This window comes from Paramacrobiotus metropolitanus, unplaced genomic scaffold, assembly GCF_019649055.1.
Source record: "Paramacrobiotus metropolitanus isolate TYO unplaced genomic scaffold, Prichtersi_v1.0 Parri_scaffold0000004, whole genome shotgun sequence".
NCBI lineage: Eukaryota > Metazoa > Tardigrada > Eutardigrada > Parachela > Macrobiotidae > Paramacrobiotus > Paramacrobiotus metropolitanus.
In genome coordinates, this window is record NW_026570224.1 from 1,660,388 (window position 1) to 1,682,444 (window position 22,057).

The 22,057-nt window shown below is 41.6% G+C and overlaps 3 protein-coding genes across 4 annotated transcripts; all 3 read left to right on the forward strand.

Annotated features, from left to right (window-relative positions):
* Positions 1-772: 772 nt before the first annotated feature.
* Positions 773-9,928, forward strand: LOC129599352 (enhancer of mRNA-decapping protein 4-like). Its single transcript, XM_055497573.1, is given in 10 exon segments — positions 773-904; positions 1,632-1,742; positions 1,842-2,268; positions 6,045-6,383; positions 6,449-6,932; positions 7,018-7,357; positions 7,360-7,643; positions 7,823-8,517; positions 8,685-9,155; positions 9,343-9,928. Coding segments are annotated over 9 exon segments (3,435 nt in total). The 5' UTR covers positions 773-904; positions 1,632-1,668; the 3' UTR covers positions 9,664-9,928.
* An 845-nt stretch (positions 9,929-10,773) lies between these two features.
* LOC129602652 (uncharacterized) lies at positions 10,774-13,688 on the forward strand. Of its 2 annotated transcripts, XM_055501735.1 has the most exons (4): positions 10,774-11,047; positions 11,160-11,411; positions 11,531-12,629; positions 12,798-13,688. In XM_055501735.1, exons 3-4 carry the CDS (start codon positions 11,672-11,674, stop codon positions 13,112-13,114), a joined length of 1,275 nt encoding a protein of 424 aa, XP_055357710.1. In that variant the 5' UTR covers positions 10,774-11,047; positions 11,160-11,411; positions 11,531-11,671; the 3' UTR covers positions 13,115-13,688. The 2 variants fall into 2 exon arrangements, with proteins under 2 accessions (XP_055357710.1, XP_055357709.1); XM_055501734.1 differs by having other exon boundaries at positions 10,774-11,411.
* A 2,324-nt stretch (positions 13,689-16,012) lies between these two features.
* Positions 16,013-21,338, forward strand: LOC129602653 (pyruvate dehydrogenase phosphatase regulatory subunit, mitochondrial-like). Its single transcript, XM_055501736.1, has 14 exons — positions 16,013-16,503; positions 16,578-16,708; positions 16,779-16,860; positions 16,924-17,087; positions 17,396-17,517; positions 17,585-17,855; positions 17,926-18,050; positions 18,212-18,404; positions 18,458-18,759; positions 18,877-19,019; positions 19,077-19,281; positions 19,411-19,680; positions 19,758-19,988; positions 20,827-21,338. Exons 1-14 carry the CDS (start codon positions 16,289-16,291, stop codon positions 21,064-21,066), a joined length of 2,694 nt encoding a protein of 897 aa, XP_055357711.1. The 5' UTR covers positions 16,013-16,288; the 3' UTR covers positions 21,067-21,338.
* The last annotated feature ends 719 nt before the right edge of the window (positions 21,339-22,057 follow it).

Genomic DNA, 22,057 nt, shown 5'->3' on the forward strand with positions numbered 1-22,057 from the left:
CAGGCCAACAGCAATCCGTACGTAGTGCGGAACTGCGGATCCGTTCACTTGGAAGATGTACAATACTGTAGCGATAGTATTTGTACGAACGATAAGACCGCCCAGTTATGATTCATTCCATCGCGTTATGAATTTGTGTCCACTTTACCGGCTAGTTTCCTTTCTCATGAATTTCTAGAATTCAGTCTTGTGCTCAGCTTGCTACAGCTTGCATCTACTTGATTGTTCCTCTTGTTGAAACTCTTGCTTACAACCTTGTCGCGTTCTTGATTCCCTTGTCATTAAACATGCCTTGAGTTACGTTGTTGCGTTTGACCACTTGGGAGTTGGGATGAACTTGCGTCATCCCAATCGGAGCCACCTTTGTAATTGCGTCACATCTGTAAGAGCGTCCTCGGCCAGCATCGTTGCCGGCCGTGCCACCTTTCATACCAACAGCCGCATAATCGTGGTAAAGGCTGATCGCCACCCCACTAGAACAGCAGCCAAATAGGCTGTTGTTACAATACCGTCAATACGTACAGTATCATACCGGCAGCAATCAGTCTACGGACAACGTAACTGTCGCGACTTGGGCGCATGCCTGTTACACCAGTAAACGTTTTAAAACACTGATTTCATTACAGTACAGTATTTTGCTTCTTTTTTTAATATCGGGCTCCTGGCCTCCTGCTACGTACAAGTACTACCTACTGTAGTAATCAAAGCAAGCGAAATTAATTTTAATACCTACTTTTGAATACTTATTGGATTTCGTTTGTTCACGGTTTTTCAGAATATTACTGTTGTGAGTCGTGACGGTAATCCATATTTTGCAATAAGTCGTCAATTGTATTTAAAATTTTTACTACAGTACTACTAGTACTTTATCAGCACTTCACCGCTCGTTGCGCAGTTTTGAATCGTGAGTTTCGAAATCTTGAAACGTTTCTCGTTTTGCGCTCCTGCCGTTCCGTTATGCGGATGGCCTTAGAGGATTAGATGAACATCAAACTTTTGGAAACCCGAAACATAATGTCGTTGCTTTGGATATGAATAGTTTCTACGTTCTAGCAAGTGGTAGTCCGATAGCAGATAGCTCGACGTTGTAGTCTCGAATTGGGTTTTGACTTTCGATTTGTGATTTACAAAATCGCACTATTCCCTAATATAATTGTTAAGGATACTGGATTGGATAGATAATACTCGTAGTGATTGTGGTGATTCCTACTTGCCGATTTGCCCCAGTGGGTTGACTGACATTTGAGTTGACTCGATATTATTGTGCTTCGAAGCTGAATTCCGGTTTGAACCGGAGAAATTATATTATTATTGTACCAAATTTAAACGGCAGCCAATTTTTCATTTAGATATTTATTTTTGATTTTAATTTAAACTGATAAAAAGGAAGACACTCTGTTTGTACAGACAGTACAGTACCAGCTGTTAGAACGGTATTGTTTTGTCACTTTGTGAATCTACAGTTTAAGGACCTTCGCAGTTTAATAACCTCAGACGGTCAGACCTCACTAATTATTAGTGTTAAATTGTTAATGCGTAGATTCAAGATTGTAAGCTGAATGTTTTCATGCTGGTTTACTTTTATTCTGCATACGGTATTACGCGAGGTTACCGCTTAGTTTTTATTACAGAATTCGGCCTTCAAAAAATTTGATAGATGCTTCGAAAATGAGTGCGGAAGGGATAAAACGACAGGAGCTGGTTGATACCGTGGAAGAAGCGCTGAGCGAGCAGCAGGAAATGTAGGTCTGATGACTCTGATTGAACAGGCATAAACGTTTATGACACTCTGGTTTTGCATGGAATCATTGGAATCTCCTAATTTTACGGTGTTATTTCAGTGCCTTGAACGAAAACGATGATGATGCAAACTCCCATGCCGTGCGTGCGCGTCGCGTAACCATACTGTACTCCGATCGCGATGCTAGCGAACAAGCTCGCCATCATAGCCACTATGTCCGCACTAAGCCTTGCATCGAGTACAAATGGGAGAAGAAATACTACGCAGGCCATTTGGTCGCCGTTCATATGTCCGGGAAGATCTTCGCTTACTGCGTCCAGACCCATCACAGTGGCAAAGTCCGGGTGACGAACGAAGAATCGGGCGACAATCGCTGCTTGCTGAAGGAATTCGATACGCAGTTGGTGGATATTGATTTCGCCCACATCCCCGATGCCATCTACATTGCGTGCATGGAGCAGAATGGCTGGTGTAGTGTGTTTTCCGTCACCGATGCCAAACCTATGACGTACGAATTGATGATTAAGGTGAGTACTCGAAGTACTTAGACGGTGAACGAATTTCATTTCCCTGAGCGATTCGTTATGTTATCCCGGTAAAAATCCAATATAGGGACACCATCAGGATGACGTCATAATGACGTCATTTTGCATTCGTTCGACTCAGAATTTTTTTCTGAGTCGAATGAGCTGTACCCGGAAACAAAAAACTGTCACGTGACTGAGATATGATTTCTTATCCAAATCCTGGAAAAACACTGGGATACCATCAGGATGACGTAATAATGACGTCATTTCGCCCTCATTCGGATCAGAATTTTTTTCTGAGTCGAATGATCTGGGACCGAAAGCAAGAAACCTTCACGTGACCGAGTTCTAAATTTTTATCTAAATAAGCAAGAAAGTTTATTATTGAGATGACGTCATAACGATTTCGTTTAACAGCTATCCATTTGTTTCCTATTGGGGAGTCAAACAAGCTGGTCTTCGAAGCTTCAAATAACAATTTGAGAAAAGTTTTGTTCTATTTTTTATACAAGAGACGAACAAAACAAAGGACCATACTGAAACTGATTCATTAATTCATTATATTCCCCTTGTATGTTTGAAGAAAGTAAGGAAAACAGTACTAAGTTTGTAAAAACTAGGAAACTGAGAAACCAACGCTAATATAGACCAGTACCTAGAAAGTACTATGACAAACCTAAGAAACTGAAACCACTGCTAATATAGAACAAAAAAACTGGAGTGAATCAAGAATAAACAAGGAATAACTTAAGAACATAAGACACATTGGGATAACTTTAGAAAACCAGCTAAAAAAACTGAGAAATCTATGGCAAATCTAACAAGCATAAAGCAACCTAAAAGCCGGAATGTAACCTAAAAAACATGAAAACGAAACGAAAGCCTAAGAAGAAAAGCAGAGAACGAAAACCTAAGAAACTAAAAAACCACCGGTAATGGTAACTAAATTATAGTAACATTAACAGTAACATTAACCGATAATAGCAACAGTAACTACATTGTACTAAAACCAAGCTAAAAAACCACAGAAAAACGAAACATATGAAACCTAAACATAAGCTCAGAAATATTAACAAAAACAAGGAACCTAAGAAGAGTAGCGTAGAGAACAATGCTAATTCAAAACAGTATCCAGGGCATAAGAAAAACCTACTTAATCCAGAAACCGTCGCTTATACCCGTACGCAACAATAGCTTGACAGCCTACACTGTAGTACGAATAACGTAAGCACCTAAAGGAACATCTAGAATAATCCAAGGAGACATAAGAAACGTGAGAATAACATTAGAACCCTAGAATATCCTAAGAAACCTAAACACCGAAGAAATTTAGTGAACGTAAGCAAAATCGAAACCTGACCTAACAAAAGTCGGGAGGAACCTAACAATCCCAAAAAAAATCTCAGCAACCTGATGATAACCTAGAATTAGCCTAAGGAATCTAGAAAAACCTAAGAATTAACCTAAGATGATTAAGAAAATTATAAACGGAAGAAAAATTTGAAACATCTAACAAACCAAAAGAGTCTATGAAGCCTATGCAACTTAAGAAATCTGGCATGTTACTAGTTCTTCAGCCTCGTTTAAAAAAGGAGCAACATTGCTGTGGGGTGTTACTGGCTCTGTCTCGTTCAAAGAGAAGAATAACATTGTTATGGTGTGTTACTAGTTCTGTCTCGTTTAAAGAAAGGAGTAACATTGTTGTGGAGTGTTACCACTTTTTTCCCGTTTAAAGAAATGAAAAGCGCTGTGATGGGGTTTTGCTAGTTGGGTCTCGTTTTAAAGAAAGGAGTAACATTGTTATGTGATGTTAATAGTTGGGTCTCGTTAAAGAAAGTAACATTGTTAGGGGATGTTAGTAGTTGGGTCTCGGTTAAAGAAAAGAACAACACTGTTATGGGATGTTAATAGCTGGGTCTCGTTTAAAGAAAGGAGTAACGTTGCTGTGGGGTATTACTAGTTCGGTCCCGTTTAAAAAAAGGAGTAAAATTGTTGTGGGGTGTTACCACTTTTTTCCCGTTTAAAGAAAGGAAAAACGTTGTGATGGGGTTTTGCTAGTTGGGTCTTGTTTAAAGAAAGGAGTAACATTGTTATGGGGTGTTACTTGTTCTGTTTCGTTTAAAGAAAGGAGTAACATTGTTAGGGGGTGTTAATAGCTGGGTCTCGTTTAAAGAAAGGAGTAACGTTGCTGTGGGGTATTACTATTTCGGTCCCGTTTAAAAAAAGGAGTAAAATTGTTGTGGGGTGTTACCACTTTTTTCCCGTTTAAAGAAAGGAAAAACGTTGTGATGGGGTTTTGCTAGCTGGATCTTGTTTAAAGAAAGGAATAATATTGTTATGGGGTGTTACTTATTCTGTCTCGTTTAAAGAAAGGAGTAACACTGTTAGGGGATGTTAATAGTTGGGTCTCGGTTAAAGAAAGGAGTAACATTGTTATGGGGTGTTAATAGCTGGGTCTCGTTTAAAGAAAGAAGTAACGTTGCTGTGGGGTATTACTAGTTCGGTCCCGTTTAAAGAAAGGAATAACATTGTTGTGGGGTATTACTAGTTCGGTCCCGTTTAAGGAAAGGAGTAACATTGTTGTGGGGTGTTACCACTTTTGTATCGTTTCAAGAAAGGTCAAGAAAGGGGTAACATTGCTGTGGGGTATTACTAGTTCGGTATCGTTTAAAGAAAGGAGTAACATTGTTGTTGGGTGTTACCACTTTTGTCTCGTTTAAAGAAAAGAGTAATATTGTTATGGGATGTTCATAGTTGGTTCTCGTTTAAAGAAAGGAGTAACATTGTTATGGGGTGTTACTGGTTCTGTCTCGTTTAAAGAGAAGAATAACATTGCTGGGGTGTGTTACTACTTACTACTAACTTACTAGTTCTGTCTCGTTTAAAGAAAGGAGTAACAGTACTGTGGCGTTTTACTAATTCTGTCTCGTTTAAAGAAAGGAGTAACATTACTGTGGCGTTTTACTAGTTCTGTCTCGTTTAAAGAAAGGAGTAACATTGTTATGGGGTGGTAATAGTTGGGTCTCGTTTAAAAGAAAAACATTACTGTTGGCTGTAACCAGCCCATATGTCTCGATGAAAGAAAAGAGTAACCAAATAATCAATTTGACAAACTTAAATTGCTTGCAAGGAACAAAACAAGTTGGCTAAATATTAACCTTACCGCTGGATAACTGTTAATTAATTATATAACTATGTTCAGTATTGCAATTAAGTGACCTTCTAAACCCATCTTGACCTTTACGACTGAAAAAGATTTCTGAATTGACCAGTCATGTATGACCTGTATTTGACGTCATCAGCGAAAAAGTACTCGAAAATTCCGTGCTAAAATCCTGAATTTCCAGAAAATGGTTAAATAAATTAATAACTTGGTCACGTGATCTCGGATCCACGCAATTCACATATCATTCGACTCAGGATTTTTTTCTGAACATAATTAGCTGTAAGAAGTTCTTTTCTGACAGGTCTCCTAAATTGGAGAATTAAAGTGATTTTTATTCTGAAAAAATCCATAACTTGGTCACGTGACCTGAGACCCACGTGATCTATATACCATTCGACTCAGGATTTTTTTCTGAGTCGAATGAGCGATAGAAAACTTATTTCTGAGAGGTGTCCCTAAATTGGACTATAACCGTTATCCCGCTTTAGATATGATATTACTCATATTAGTACTTAAACATTTTCTTTTCAGCAGCACGTATGTCATTGTTTTGTGTCATTTCGTCATTTGCTCATTTATCCCGTAATAAATTGTGGTTTGTGAAATTTAGATCAGCCTGGAATCCGCGGAACCCATACTTCCCGATATACCTTGCCGTGCTGTGTGGTGTGTTCACATTCCCGAGAAGAATGCTCCAAAAACTTCCTTCGAAGACGTTAATGAACCTGCGAATCGGCTGATCCTCACTTGTAATGGAAAAGCCGTCGTCGCTAGTGTTCCCATTGTACAGAAGGCTGCTGGTGCAGAGAAGAAAATAGTTATCGGCAGCGAAGCCGTGCGAGGTGTTACGATGACTCCTAATGGTGCAAAAATTTGGGATATTAAAATGTCGCCGGATGGGGTAATTGTTTGTGCGGCACGAGAAGATGGCAATGTTCATTTCTATCAGGTTTGTTGTTTTGTTCAGCTGGTCCATGGATATCAGTTATTAATTTTGTTTTTATGTTGTTACAGTGCGTTCTGGACAAAAGTGATGCGCCATCTCAGGATCCGGCCAACTTAGTGTACACTTGGATTCCGCACGACGGTCTGCCGGTTCACACGATTCACTTTTTTGATGATTTCTCTCCTGGAACGAAACAGGATCAGTTCTGGATGTATGCGCTTAGCGGCTGCGAATATGGTCGGCAGTTTCGAATCTGGAACTGTCAGCACTGGTACTGTCTGCAAACCATTGATGTTGCGCCTTCACCGCTCCGTCCCACGTCCCTGCCGAAACTGCACGTCACTGTGGACCCTAAAGGAAAATATATGGTTCTGGGCGATGCGGAGCGCAACCTGCTCATGTATCTCCGCGTAGACCAGGATCCGGTTCGGCACATGGCCTGTGTTACCTCGTTAATGGAATTTCTTGTTGGTTCTCCCATCCTGAGCTTGGCTGTGGTGGAAGTTAATCCTGTCCGGCCTTCGGAACGAAGCGTGCCGCAACCGTTAGAGCGTGAGTGGCGCATTTTTAGTTGTGGCTGTTGGATTAAATAACTTCATTCCTGCTTGATATGTATAGTACGTTTATGTATTTGCAGCAGAAGAAAACGGTTTTGAGTCCCGGTTGTTGACGATACACTCCAACTTGCTGCAGCAAATGTCCATTGCTTTTGTTGGAGAGCAGTTGCCCAGCCGGATGCCGTCTAATGGCGCGTTTTATCACGAAGAAAGTGCACCATTGCAGCCACGTAAGGAGGTTAAAGAAGGATCACCCGCTGAGAACGGTGACGCAAAAACCAAGAAAAAGCGAAGCAAAAAAGCGCGTGATGCATTTTCTTTGGACGACGTACCGACACCTGTTATGCCAGCCGAAAACATCGCCACTGCCAACGGCGGGGAGAAGAACTTGACGTTCCAGAACTCAGCTACACACCGGAGAAATCCATTAGTCCCGCTTTTGTTCTGCAGCCACCCAGTGCATTCGATGCAATACCTTCTGTGCGTAGAGAAAGCTCTCAGGCTAACACTCCTACGTTTGTGAAGGAAGTTGCCGTGGAGGACGAAAGCCACTTGCTGAAAGAACGGAATGACTTCTACCTGCCACGTGATAATTCAGTGGCTACTAACATCAGTACTGTATTTGGAGTTCCACCAGTCGAATTAGGTGCGTCACCTCCCAGTAGCGATATCGCTGATAACTTCCGAGCTATTCCCGTGGAATATGGTGAGCTTCATTGTCGTTTTTGTTTGTTTGGGTTTTGAATGCTGTAAATATTTTATACTTACGTTGCTATTAATTTTTTGGTTAGTAATTAAATATAGTTATCCGTTGTTTATTATTAGTTTTTTAATTAGCCTTACGCATCTATTTATTCTAATTATTAGTTATTGTATTTGTTTTAGGAGGACGAAACAGCCAGTCTTTCGATCCTGACCTGCGCAGCCGATCTGGACGACTTTTGATGGACGAACGGGTTTCGAAATTGGAAACTTCTTACTCGGATTTGCTGAAGCTGTGTGCCAGCCAACACCAAATGCTGGAGCGACAGACCACACTTTTAGAGCAACTGATTGCGTCTGCGGGTGCATCCTCATCAAATCAGGCTATCGGGGCCGGTGACGCTTCTGTGGATGCTGTGCTAGCAGCTTTAACCGCTTCTGTTAGAGAAGGTTTCGTAAATTTGGTTGAAACAATGAGACCGCTCCAGAAGTTTGATACCCGCATGAATACCATGGCTAACGATTTGGGAAAGATTGTTGAAAATAGTGTTGGAAAGGAAGTCAAGAATCAGCTGGCTCAACAGAATCTCCAAAAAGCTATGAAGCCAATAAATGAGAAATTCGTGACGGAAATGACCACCAAGTTGGTGACCTTTGAAGCTGGTATACGGCAGAAGTTTGAAGATGTATTTCGCGGCCAGCAGTTTGGTGCTTTAATGGCGCAGGCCTTAGCACCCCAGTTTCACGATGCTGCGCGCCTGGCTGTACAAGAAGCAATCAAGACTCAACTGGCGCCTGCTGTACAGGATGTAATGAACGCCTCCTTGAACATTATGAGCACCACTTTCGCTAGTGGCACCAAAGAATATCTGGCTCAGGTTAGTAACCCTGTGGTGCATTACTTGAATTTTTTTGTTATGAATTCACTTGATTTTACAAGTGTTTAACGTACATACGCAATGTAAGTTTGTTGTTTCTGCTGTCTATGGCGTTTTTTTTTATTTGGACTTCGTGGATTTTCGTTCAAAGTGTTTCGTGTTTGTAGCATAACAAATCCCTGGAAAACCATTTCACTCGTATTGATGCAGCCTTGGAAGAGCGCATTCGCGGCCTGGAACAAGTGGCAGAGCGAGCCTGTACTGCTGCTGTGCAGACCGTCTCGGTAGATTTGCTGAAAGAGATGCAGATGATTGTGGATCACAGCACAGAACAGTTGACAGAACAGATTGTAGAGTCGCTTGGCACACAGATCTCGCAAAACGTTACCAGCTCTGTGAAAAGCGAACTTCGGGAGCAGCAGAGTGTTCTGCATGAAAGCATGGTCCAGGCGATTCGATCCGGCATTGCTACCCCAGGTGGACAAGTCGCTACTCAGCACCATAAAAGTCAGCAGGCTTTGCAAGATGTAAAACAAGCATTGACACGCCAGGATTACAATTCAGCTTTCCGCATTGCCCTTTCTGCATCAAATCTGGACGTGGTTTTATACGTTTGCGAAAAGGTTCCTGTGAAAGAGGTAACCTAAGATAATATAGTCCGTGAAAAACCTGTTATCTGAAAAGTCTTATTTTTGGTTCGACTGAAGTTAGATGAGCGGGAGCTCAAGAAATCTGAGCCAAAACCCGGGTACATCGATTCAGTCGTACTACTGGCAAAAAATATGTTGTTTTTGTTTGTGAAATCAGCTCATATTGGCATTGCAGGTGTTTGGGAAGCCGAATAACCTTCAGATGCCCGTACTGTTTTCCCTCATTCAACAGTTGGCAGTGGACATTGCATCAAAAACTGATCTGAAGCTACAGTATTTGGAAGAGGCTTTGCTGGCGATTCAGTTTGACGATTTGGAGCCGAGTTCTTCCAAATTTCTGCGCACTGTGCTCAGCGATGTGATGAAAGGACTGACCAAATTCATGCAGTCCAATCCCAGTCATCCGCTGTCGCGCAATCTGAAACTGTTGTCGAATTTAGCATCCCTGCAGCTAACTAACATCACTAATCAACAGGCTTCGCGAGGCACTGACTAGTATGGTCGTTGGCTATGATCATGTGAATGTGGAGTATTTCTTTGAGACAGCTGTATCTGTTTGTTCGAAACTAACCTTATAGAGACGTAGAAGGGTTTTTTAGCTGGATTGTTGATGATTCTTGTTTGGGTAGAAGCTTTAAATACACTTTATATATACGCGTTAGGGTTGATTCGTTTGATTGGCTCTTGTTTGAGGTTGAGCTTTTGTTTGTTGCTTTTTTATTAAGAAATGATAACCTTGATTAAATTATTATCGCACAAGATATCTAGCAGAGAATTCTTGCTATTACTTATTGAAAAGAAGTCTACAAAAAGAGTATCAAACCCATCAAGTTCGAGGGTAGTGCGATAATGATCAGTTCTGCGATTCATTTTTAATTTATTCCATGATTCATGCAGTTAAACTATTATAGTAACACATCAGGATCGCCGAAGCGTGAGCTTCCCGCACGTGTGGCACCAATTCGTGATTCTCGCCGAGAATGCAGACTGGCAGTGTGTCATTTTGACGTCACTAACATACAGGGATTTTACGGTGCGCCAACAGGAGAACTACGCATTCGCTCTGTTTCTGTTCGTGTGCTGTCGTATGGACGGTGGTGTGATACCGTGGCCATAGCACTGTCGCTTAATTTAGGAATATTGTAAATATTTTTATCACACGTTTTTTTTCTCGTTTAAAGAGGATAGTTTTCTGTAAATTTTCATGTATCCGCCCAATTAAGAAACATTGCGAAAGCGCGCTGTTTAAAAAGTGCCGGGATAAGCACTTGTTGTTATGGGCATACGATGACTTCCCGGCGCACCTTAGGCGCACGGCTCCCAACCGCCACAGGGCGCCATCCGGGCGAGAATCGTCAATCGCGACCACTGCGCGTTCAATATCTACTCTATGTGTGGATGCGGGATGCCGGCTTGGTTATAGTGAATTAATGAAAATTATGTGCTTGCTGCTGCTTTCTGTTTTCATATAAAGAGTATTTTGTCTGATTTGTCATATTTAAAATTTAGCTAAATGGACGCATACGTTACAGAGTTCACATCAGGGATAGTTTAGGGATTCCCCTCTCCAGTTTCTACGTTTTCCAATCTGTACAACACAGGAAAATAATCAATATTAGCCGCCCGATGGTACTGTACGTCCGTCGACCGATTGACTGAAACGGCAACTGTAAAATGTAAATGCTCATCGACTGGATGATGCACTATGAAAGTATGAAGGCACGAAACTCCACTGGCGTACAAAATACCTGCATAAGGTCCGGATCCAAGGTCGTATAAAACGGTTTTCTAAATTACATGACTAATTATAAACTTATCTCTTTGCTGACACTGCGCTTGTTATTCTGCATATTGTTCTGCATACTTGCCTGATCCTGATGGTGAGCAAAATTTGTTGTCATCCACTCGGCGGTATCCTTAATTGAACGAAGATTGATTTTAAGTACAAATACAGTACGTACGTAAAGAGGCATTTACTTCTTTCTTGAGCAGTGCCAAACTTTCTCCTTCATGTATTTTCATTATGGCTGATTATGAGGAAGATTTTGAGGAGGCTGATTTTGTCGATACATCCGTGACCGGGGAAGCAGAGCGAGACGACAAGAAGTCGCACGTTCAGATTTATCTACCGTATTCAATGGAAACAAGGGTGCAAAATCACTAACCGCCGATGTCGCAATTCACGCACAACCCAACGAGAAAAATCTTTTTGACTTTCTGTTTAAAAAGCGAGCCAATCCTTCCGTAAGTGACGATTTTAATGTTGTATGTAGAATAGAAAGGGATAAAAATATAAAACTGTGCGCACCTCATGGAATTTAAAGTGAATAGTCCATTGCAATAAGAGTAAGAAATGTCTCCAGGTTGCGTCCAGCACAAGAGATTTTCACTGTCAGTCGGAAGCTCAAACAGAACTGATCCGCTTAAGCACCGCGTGGACACAGAAACCTTGCTACTCCGCAAAAGAAAGCTCCGGTCTGATTACCGGCAAAACAAAGCCGCACATGGAGCAAAACAACGAAGCTGTTAAATTATCACTACTCACGCAAAACAAAGCTGATGTTATAGGGAGTCAACCCGGCAGCTTGAATGCTTTCTTGAAAAAATCTTCTAACTTGATCCTGAGTATGATGACCGAGGAAAGGCACAAGAAAAGCATTTTAAAAGCTGAGCGATCCAAAACCGACGATACGCGAACAGTGACTGATCAGGTGTCCGTTCCGCTTGCAAGTCCACTGTTTTCCGCATTCGGCAACATAATTTCCATTCGAACCGCACAGAATTGTGCGTCACCGCTATTTCTTGTATTGCATGCAACAAAGGATAATAGTCCACCAGTACAAAGCCGATTCCGCGGCTGTGTTTCCGGGTGGAATGGCTATTCGCCAGGTGCAGCGTTATTCATTTTGGGTTTGCTGGAACGACCGACGTGCCTCGACTCCTTCTCCGATTCTGACGGCGTCCTGCTTGTTGTAGCTGGCGTTATTGATGGAAGTATAGCGTGCTGGGATGTGCGGGAACCGTCTTCGAATGCAATATATTTCGATCAAGAATCTCAGATAGTTCAGTTACCGTGCTTTGTCAGTTGTGCTACGACACCGAGTCATACGGAGAGTGTCTTGGACATTGCCACGATTCAACCCGGTTCACGAGCCAGTTCAGCCAAATTTGTGGTGTCGCTAGATGAATCTGGAATAGTAATTGTGTGGAATGTAATGCATTCGGTGAAGGAGAAGGGGCGAAACAATGAAAATACTGGTGCCGGTCAAACAGTTGAGCTTGTCCGTTCAAGAACGATCGATATATGGAGAAACTGCCCCAAAAGATTCGTCATTACCACCATTTATTCCGACGGTCGCAGCACAAACCAAGCCTTCGTCACGTCCTCAAATGGGCATCTACTTGGTGTTTTTATGCAGTCAAGTCAAAGCACAATTTCCTACATCAACACCGCAGGCGGAGGTAAATTATGGAAGCAAAGCGTTTTTCCGAGTTTTGCTCGTTTTGACTTCTGTCTTGCCGTAAATACATATATATAATCCAATACGATGCTGTTTGTCGGGTGGATTTGAAGCTGATTTCAGATATGGGTTGTTTGTTCTTGTACTTAAATTTTTTTTGTTTAATTAGGATTCACATCACTTGTAACAACGATGTCCTTCTCGCAACACTTTCCTGGTTACTTCCTTGTTGGTTACGACAATGGACGGATAAGCTTGTACAACACAGCTTATCGGATATGTTTGAATTCCTGGTCTTTAGCCGCTGCTGCCAGTATTGTAGGTCTGTATTGGTCAGAAACCAATCCAAAATTATTCTACTCCGTTGACAGCAAAGGAAATATTGGTCTGTATAAGCTGGGAGACAAGATCTCAGAAACTCCTTCGCAAATCTCCACTTCCTGCAGGGGCCATCTCCTGCTCCGCGTTGCATCCTTGCCAGTATGAAAGGGCATCACTTGATGCTGTGCCAGCCGGACCAAACACTGACCGTTGCCACTGTTAATTCCGCACTGGATAGAAAGAATACTCTTTTGAGTACAGAACTGTTTAGTGATTTTCGTATCGGCCAAGGAGGAATGGAAAATTCAGCACAGAACGGTCACCTTAACGTTCCCGGTGATGATCAGTAATGAAAGTTTTGCTGGACGGGACTTCACATCCATCATCTTCGCGATTATCTCCATCGATGATTTATTGATTCATAGCCTAATCTGTTACGGCTCGTTACAACAACTTACAAGGACTTTGTGATTGTTTTGCATTGATTAGCATTAAATCTCATTTATTAATATTAGCATTTGCCGCTGTTAAACAGCATCAGACTTCAGCACAAACGCGTGTTTTGGTTTTATCTTTGCTCAGTGCTAAGATACGGCTTTTGCTCCCAGTCCCAGGTGAAAGGGTCTTGAACATTTTGACATAATGTGCTTTTAGTTGTACGATAATCCTAGTTAGTCCGCAAACTTACGGATTAGTTTTTAACAGTTTATTACAAAGCCGACGAAAACGGATATTACCATCAAAAATGTTTTTCCAATTTAAAATAATCGTAAGAAAACCACAACTTTGGGGGTTCCGAAGTGAGTGCGTACGTGACGTGCGTAGGTGCATCGCACGCAGTATTGATTGTTTGCATTCCAGACCATAAAAAGCTGGACAATCAAAAACAAATTTATGTGGTTCTACTGCGATCATTATAATAAAAGTTGTTTAGGTTAACCCACAAGATGTCACTGGAAACTGGAAATAAATCAACTTCCGGTTCCTTGTATTAAAAGTTAAGGTTTCGACTAATAAAGAGATCAGCAAAATTAGGTGGGCGATTATAGCCACATACAGAACTGATAAGCTTACAGTTAAGTGAAATTTCGCATAGAACGGTATAATTATTATTATTTTGAATTTCTTGAATGATTTACCAAGGAAATTACGACGTTTATAATTTACTGAATACTGCTTCAATTAGACGACAGGTTTAACGGTTTAATTAGATAACAGAATAACTGCGGCTTTAGTCAAACGAATAAACGCGTTTCATCTGACTTGTACAATGATTTAAATGCAAATGATGCCATTTTCTGTTGTGTTCGTATAATGTAGAAGAACGTCCACGTCTTTCTGGACAAGAACTCCAGCGAAGAACTCATAATTCCGGGCGATAAAAAGCATGTGCTTGTCGTACCTGCACCCTGATCGCTTAATCACCAGTTTAGAGGTTTTCCTGATTATAACATGCAGCAACTTTGTGTTTTAGCAGGCTGCTGCGGAAGTTCTGATGGGCGACTTTAGTAGGCAGTAAAATTTGAGCTAGCGAAAAGATGTACGCAGTACAATTGTACTGCACAGTATTCGAGGTTGTAAGTGGTGCCCGAGTCTGGAAATTAATAGTGGAAATAGAGTGTAACGCAACCGACAATCAAACTCGTAAAATTATTACGGAAAAAATTTTAATAAAACATTTTTACTAATAGCCGCGAGTCCCGCGACCGTCATACGATTTTGCAATTGAGAATCACGAGTCACGACTCCGGCGCATGCATGTATCTCCAGCCAAATGCATCCTCTCTTCCAGAAGTTTGATTCAGCACAGTATCGCCAAGATACCCACTGAGGTGTCGGTTAAGTCAGATCCGAGGCGAATCTAGTGTGGATGACATGTACTGCAGTGCCGCTCTAATGTCTCCGGTAGCTGTGCAATGCAGCATCGTGGTACTGTGACCTCGGTGAATGTGTACAATGTTACATTATTACATACTATAAATTAAGTTCCAAATGTTGGGAATGTTCCGAACTCGGGGCACTAAAGAAGACAAAATTACTCCAAACCTTCCGGTTCAGTCGGCTCAAGGTGGCGACGGAGGGCAGTCGTAAATGTGCTGTTGCCTACGAAAAACAGCTATATCTATATCTCTGGTATCGCAGTTGGTCATGGACTGACATGGAAAAAAGGAAAAGTTTCGATTACTGTACTTTTGAATACGTTTATATATATATAGATATGCGCTGCCAGCGCACTTTGCGTGGGTTACTGTCCATGAGTATTATTCTACAGCAGCTAACAAGAAATTCGGAGACGGATTTTTTTACTGTTTAACAGAGCCTTAAAATCTTCGTGAGCTCGTTTAATTTTCGCAAAAGAGGGTGCATCGCGTACCAGCTTTCGCACCGGCTTACGTTGTCAGAGTATTGTATAAATCATAATACATATTAGTAATATTATGTATAAATTGATCTTACGGGGCCATGCGGACCCAACACTTAAAAAATTGCAAAATATTTTTAAACAAATACAAAAAGCATAAGCACCTTTGTTATGAGCTCGTTAGTTCCTTATACGAGTATCACAAAAAGGTCGTCAGGCGAGTTGAATTAGATAAATGACAGCATCATAGCGGGGCATGTTTCTCGCGATCCTCGCGGTTTCTCGGTTTGTGCCTTTTGGGAAGTCTGCAGTTCGGCGGCTTGGCTGACCAAATTAGCAGCAGTTAACCACCATGAATCTTCCAGTTCTTACAGTCTTACTGCTTATATCCATTCTCGAGTTAACATCTCGTCTTTGCTTTATTGTTGGTTCATACAATCGCACGGCAATAATTTGGGTTGCTTTAGAATGGATTTAGATGCACTACAATAATATTGATACACCGTATCAATGTACAATGTACGCCTACTGCTACTTTAACTACTCGCTACTATATAACAAGCGGGATTATCTGCAAAGCTGTCTCCCCAGGCGGCTATCATTGCGTTCGGGATCAGCGGGGTGGATAGCCCTCCGGAGCAAGTGTCAAGACAATAATAATAAGAAAGCGCTTTTGAAAGGGTGGGAACAACCTCAACACAGAAACCAAACACTGCAAATCGGAATTCCTGTTTTAAAACGGACAGTATTACTGATTCCAGTCTCCAGATAGTCCTCGTTCGTTTCTTGCTCTCGGGAACTTTTTATTAGCGTGGGATGTGAAGAAACGCAAGTGCAGCTGAGCATGAGAAATAGGAAATGCCTCGGATCTGGATCCAGTGCGCAGTGACTCGTTTTCGATTTTCTTGTCATTTTGATGACTGGTGTGCTATGCATCCCCATCTTTTGTGATCGTTGCGAAGAAGGTACACCATAAAATGCACAGAAATTGCGTTTTATCCAAGGCGAATTTCCTGTCGACTGTTGTCGAGCATGGCCTGCACAACTGCCGCCGTTCGTCGGACGCAGCATGCGCGAAAATACCTTCGCAAGCGCGTGTGGTTGTTTGCGGAGGGGGCGCGTTAGGGACTTCCGTAGCTTACCAGCTGACATCCGCAGGATGGAAAGATGTGATAATATTGGAGCAGAATAGGTACATAAACACTAAATAGGAACAGTGCGTCAAATCAGAGAACTACCCTTTTCCGCTGCTTGGGGCTTTTGTAGTGTTCTGGGGGGTTCGACGTTGCTGTCTGCGGGTTTGATGCGACGGCTGGCCCCCTCCTTCCTCCAAACACAAATTCTGACCTATACAAATCAGAGTTTCAAAGATCTGAAAGCGAAAGGTTACAATCTAGGTAAGGAAATTTCTTGTTTAGCTGTGTTACAGCATTGTGGAATATGGACTTCAGAGAATATTTTTCACAGGATTGCATCGTTCGGGATCCATCACATTGGCCAAAACGTTCGACAGGTTTGACGAAATCAAGCGACATCATTCTGTGGCGAAGTATGTGAATCAAATTAAAATATTCCAAAAATTAAAAGCTGCAATTGGGAATCTTGGTTTAAGAGCGCACGGGTTCGAAAGTGAAATCCTGACGCCCGAACAAGTGGAGAAGAAGTTTCCGTATTTGCACACGGCCGATTTATTTGGAGCTTTATGGGTGCCAAAAGACGGTTTTATCAATCCCGTTACTACATACGAAGCAGTTTTGGATGTGGCTAAAAAGCAAGGTTGTTAGCTTTTTTTCCTTGCTATTTATTACGAAGTTTCAGAGTTGAAAAGCTTTACGTTATTTGTGCGTAAAGTGTTATTTTAGTTATTCTGTTCGCGTATTAACGCGGCGGTACAGCCGGTACTAGTATATCTTATAATAGTACTGTCTTGGTACTACATACATGAAATAATGCATTTTGGTTTGATGCTATAACGCAATTTTTACTTCTCTAGACGAAACTGCGCTGTTTACGGTTGGCTTGTGTTTTAGATGTATGTTTGTTATTGATATGAGATTGCTTCACAGTTACTTTTTTAAATCCAGGTGCAGCTGTTTTTGAAAATTGCCAAGTCACCGGTGTACAAGCACAAAATGGGGCTGTAAAAAGCGTTACGACCAACTTGGGTGAGATTGACTGTGAATATTTCATCAACTGCGCCGGACTAGTAAGTGGTATACTTCCCCCCTTGGTGTGCAGTACTGGGAGCTTTATTTAGATTATTTAATTGGCAGTGGAGCAGAGAGGTGGCCAAAACCGGTTTCCGGAAGATTCGTGTTCCCGTCCATCCTTGTGAACACCAGTACTTGATTACACATCCCGTTTTCCCCCATGAGGACCAGGAATATCCTATTGTTTTTGACCTGGACAATCGGATGTATATGCGAGCATATAACCGTGGTGTTCTGTTTGGCGGATTTCAAAGCGATGCCAAAGTGGCTTTCCCCAGCAAAATACCCAATGACTTCTCACAGAAAATGCTACCAGAAGACTGGGATACATTTCGTACGTCTGGCTGCGTTTTTTTGAAATAAAAAGGAACATGTCTAATAATTTGGTGTTTACTTATTCGCAGAACCATTGTTGGAGAATATTTTACACCGTGTTCCCAGTGTGCATAACGCCGAACCTATGAAGTTGGTCAACGGTCCGGAAGCGTTTACGCCAGATGGGCGTGCGATTTTAGGCGAAGCTCCCGAGGTAAGGATGAGGTTGGCGAATGGTCAGAGATAAACGGCTAAACGCCTAAAATAGAAGTATGGATTGTCGGAACTTTTTTACTTAGAGCAGTTACTTGTGTATTGATTGTCAGCCGCTACAGAGAGCTAATGTGAACGATTATACGGTGATTTTCATTGTAGTTGAAAAAGTATTACGTGGCCGCTGGATTGAATGCCAAAGGGACGGCAGCTGCCTTAGGCTTGGGAAAATTACTGTCCGATATGATTGTACATGGTTACCCTGAATATGAGACATGGGAGCTCGATCCCTGTCGTTTTTTGGATATGCATAATAACCGCGATTATGTCAAGGCACGGATACGGGAGGCATCGAGTGAGCTTCGCCTTGAAGTTTAAAATGGCCGGTGTTCCAACGATTTCTTTTAGATTGGGTATTTGGGATTAATTATCCATTTCGCGATGAAACAGCGCACGCTGCGCGGAAAGTTCGTACTTCATCGCTCTACTCGTCTTTTAAATCTCAAGGCGCAGTTTTCGGTCAGTTTATGGGCTACGAACGACCGTTGTTTTTTGTGACGGAACAGATGAACACGCTGCCCGATCCGGAGTTTTTTCCGGCTACATTTGGGAAACCAGCATGGCATGCGGCGGTGGAGCACGAGTATAACGCTTGCCGGCATGGCAGTGGATTAATTGATTTGTCGTCTTTCAGCAAATTTGAAATTAAGGTGATTTTATGGCGCTCTGTTTAATGGTTACCGTGAACTAATAGTACTCATCGAATAGGATTGGTGAATCTTAAAACAATGCAGTCATTTGTTTTTATTTGTTAATATTTGGCTCAGGGAGAAGGCGTAGTCGAGTATTTGCAATATCTGTGCTCGAACGATGTGGATATACCAGTTGGCGGAATTGTCCATACCGGCATGCAGAATGAACGAGGTGGTTATGAGAACGACTGTACCATTACGCGATTGGGACCAAATTTGTAAGTTGCTCGGGTTCTATAAATTTCACGCGCAACACGAATTCTGCTCTTTATTAGTTTTCTGCTGGTCGCTCCGACTACCCAGCAGACGCGGTGCAAGAAATGGCTAAAAAGAAACTTACCTCTGAAAAGTGGCATCTCCATAGATGACGTTACGAGCGCATATACCGGAATCAATGTCATCGGTCCACTGGCGCGGGATCTCATGAATAACTTTGGGGACATGTCGCAAGCGGCCTTTCCTTTTTCACTTGTCAGGCAAGTGTCTTCCTGCTTTTCCGTTAATTGTTGGAGGGTTGCTGAGAAAAAGATTTGGGCTGGACATGAAAACGATCCAGCAGTTACTTCACTGTATTAACTCATTGTTTATCTGCTGTTTTTCTTTAAATAGACCATGAATATTGGCTATGCTAGCAATGTGCTAGCCTGCAATATTACGCATACAGGCGAAATGGGATGGGTACTGTATATCCCAAACGAATACGCCTTATACGTTTACGAATGCTTGCTCAACTTTGGAAAAGAGTATAATCTGACGCTAACTGGCCATTACGCCATGCGGACGCTACGTATTGAGAGGTTCTACGCATTTTGGGGTCAGGATATTGACAGTACCACTACACCATTCGAATGCGGCCGGGCTTTTCGTGTTAAATTCGAAGTAACATACATACGCACTTTTCTATGTGCTAATTACTGCCCTTTACTTGTTTTGATTCCTGGGGTGTTATTATTCAGAAAGAGCGGTTTATTGGCCGTGACGCTTTATTAAAGCAGCAACAGGAAGGGGTACGTCGGTCCTATGTGCAGCTGATTTTGGAAACCCATGACATTAATAACGATCCATGGCCGTGGGGAGGTGAGCCGATTTACTGCAATGGAAATTTCGCTGGTAAAACGACGACGACAGGATATGGATATACTCTGGGACATCAAGTTTGCCTAGGATTTGTGAAAAATATAGACCCGGTAAGTCTATATTATATATTTGTTTTTGTAACATTAATGTAAATTTGAAATAGGGGTACGCATAGCTTCATGATGGCGAATATGATAGAATATCCTTCGTATATCTATATTGTTTCTACCTTTTGCTTCGTGTACTGCATTGCGTAATTTGTGTTTTGAAAGGGCAAGTTTTTATTAATATGCTACCAGAACTGGCTTGAAGGAAACCGCCTGTCTTCTTATGCTGAATTTTTTCTATGGGAATATTATTATTGTTTATCGATATTTTACAGCGTGTTTTATGGTAGTGACGACTGATAACTTTGTTGTCGGCAACATTTGCGGCTAATCGCACTGATGGAATGCATTATGGCCAGTGCATGCTTCCATAAAACGATAATCATGCTAAACAGCGCACGTGTGATACAGGCACAGTTTTATATGAAGGGACTATTGTCTGCTTATTGCTTGCATACGGCGAGATGCTCAAAAAAGATGATGATAATTATGAAGTATAGCGTAACGGACGAATGTAAAAAAATTGTGTGAGATGGCTGACGGTGCTTATAATTGCGGCTTACTTTTCCACTGAGCAGTTGCGTGTGTGCATGGCTTGTAAAAACTGTTTCGTTTCTCATGCACGGCATGTTATACACCGTCGTAAATCTTGACCTTTCTGACTTAATGTAGCTTTCTTTCCATTACTTTCGGTTTATTTTAACAATCTTTGGGCTGCAAGTTTGCAGCTGTGCTGATTACGCAATTTCGTGGTTTTTATTTAATTGTGTAGTTCGATCGGAGTTGCACTTTCTTGTTAACATTTGCACTTGTTGGAAGCGTTGACAGGAAAACGTTTCAGAAAACCAAGCAAGAGCAAATATTAACTCCAGAATGGATCCAGAGCTCACAGTTTGAGGTGGAAATTTCTGGCAGACGTTTCCCCGCCAAGGTGAACATTCGATCACCACGGCTGCCTGCTGTTGTGCCAAATGAGCATCCGGATGTGGTTAAGTATCTCACAACGCAAGGTGACATGACAGGAGTCTCAAAGAAATTCAGCAAAGTCACAACAAACGATGAAATATCCAAAATAAATTAAATCAACAACACAGTGGTCTGTGTTATCTGTGAACGTTTGGCGTGGGTTTGTTTTCCTGTGGTGAAGCCTGTGAGCATTAAATTGTATAAAGAAACGTTGTTCTGAGTTGACGGATCCTTTGTGAGTTTGTTGTTTGATAGAGTTTTATAATGTTATATAATGGATGAATGTGTGTGGTTTTACTGCCGAAATTGATGATTGCACCTAGTCGTAAATAGCGACGATCTTGGTGGCTATTTTCTGATACAACTTGAAAAAGTGATGAATAAACGGCAGCGGTAATGAGATCCACGCAATTTGCTCTAGTTATGGACTAACTAATTAGCACTGTGAACGCATTTATCGCTGTTTTTTCTATGCGATACGTTGCCCTTTTTTCTTGCTGCACTTGCTTACAATATATTGCAAATGATGCCGGATCCTACGGTAGTATCCATTGGTGCCTAACACAAATTAGTCGATTCCTTACTTCGGAAACATTTTTGACTGTTTTCACAAACCGAACTGTCAACTGAAACATCGAATCATACGAAACAAAGTTAGCTGCGACGTTCCACATTAAATGAATTTTTGAAACTAAAAGCCCGGCAACAGACAGTTTTAAACGGCTGCGGCATTCATTTTAACTGAATATGGAATAACTTATGGTTTTTCAGATAAATCGTACTTAAATTATACGAATTCGTTTCAATTCTTTTGTCTTAGCATAGAAGCATCTTTTTAAAGTTAGATAATGTCAGGTATAGACTCTCCATGATGGTCACAGGCGGTGTTGTTGACAAAACACATTTAGGCACTAATTGACCTGCGAATGGTCAACGTAGACCACAAGCAAACCAATGTGTAAGCCAAATAAAAACACCAGAAAAACGCTAACGTTATGTGATTTAGCAAATGATGGCGGCCCAGTTGACTGGATCGCAAAAGTGGTGCATAGTACGGAAGGAAATAATTAAAAGCACTTACTAGGTGGTCTTAGTTCTAAATGAGG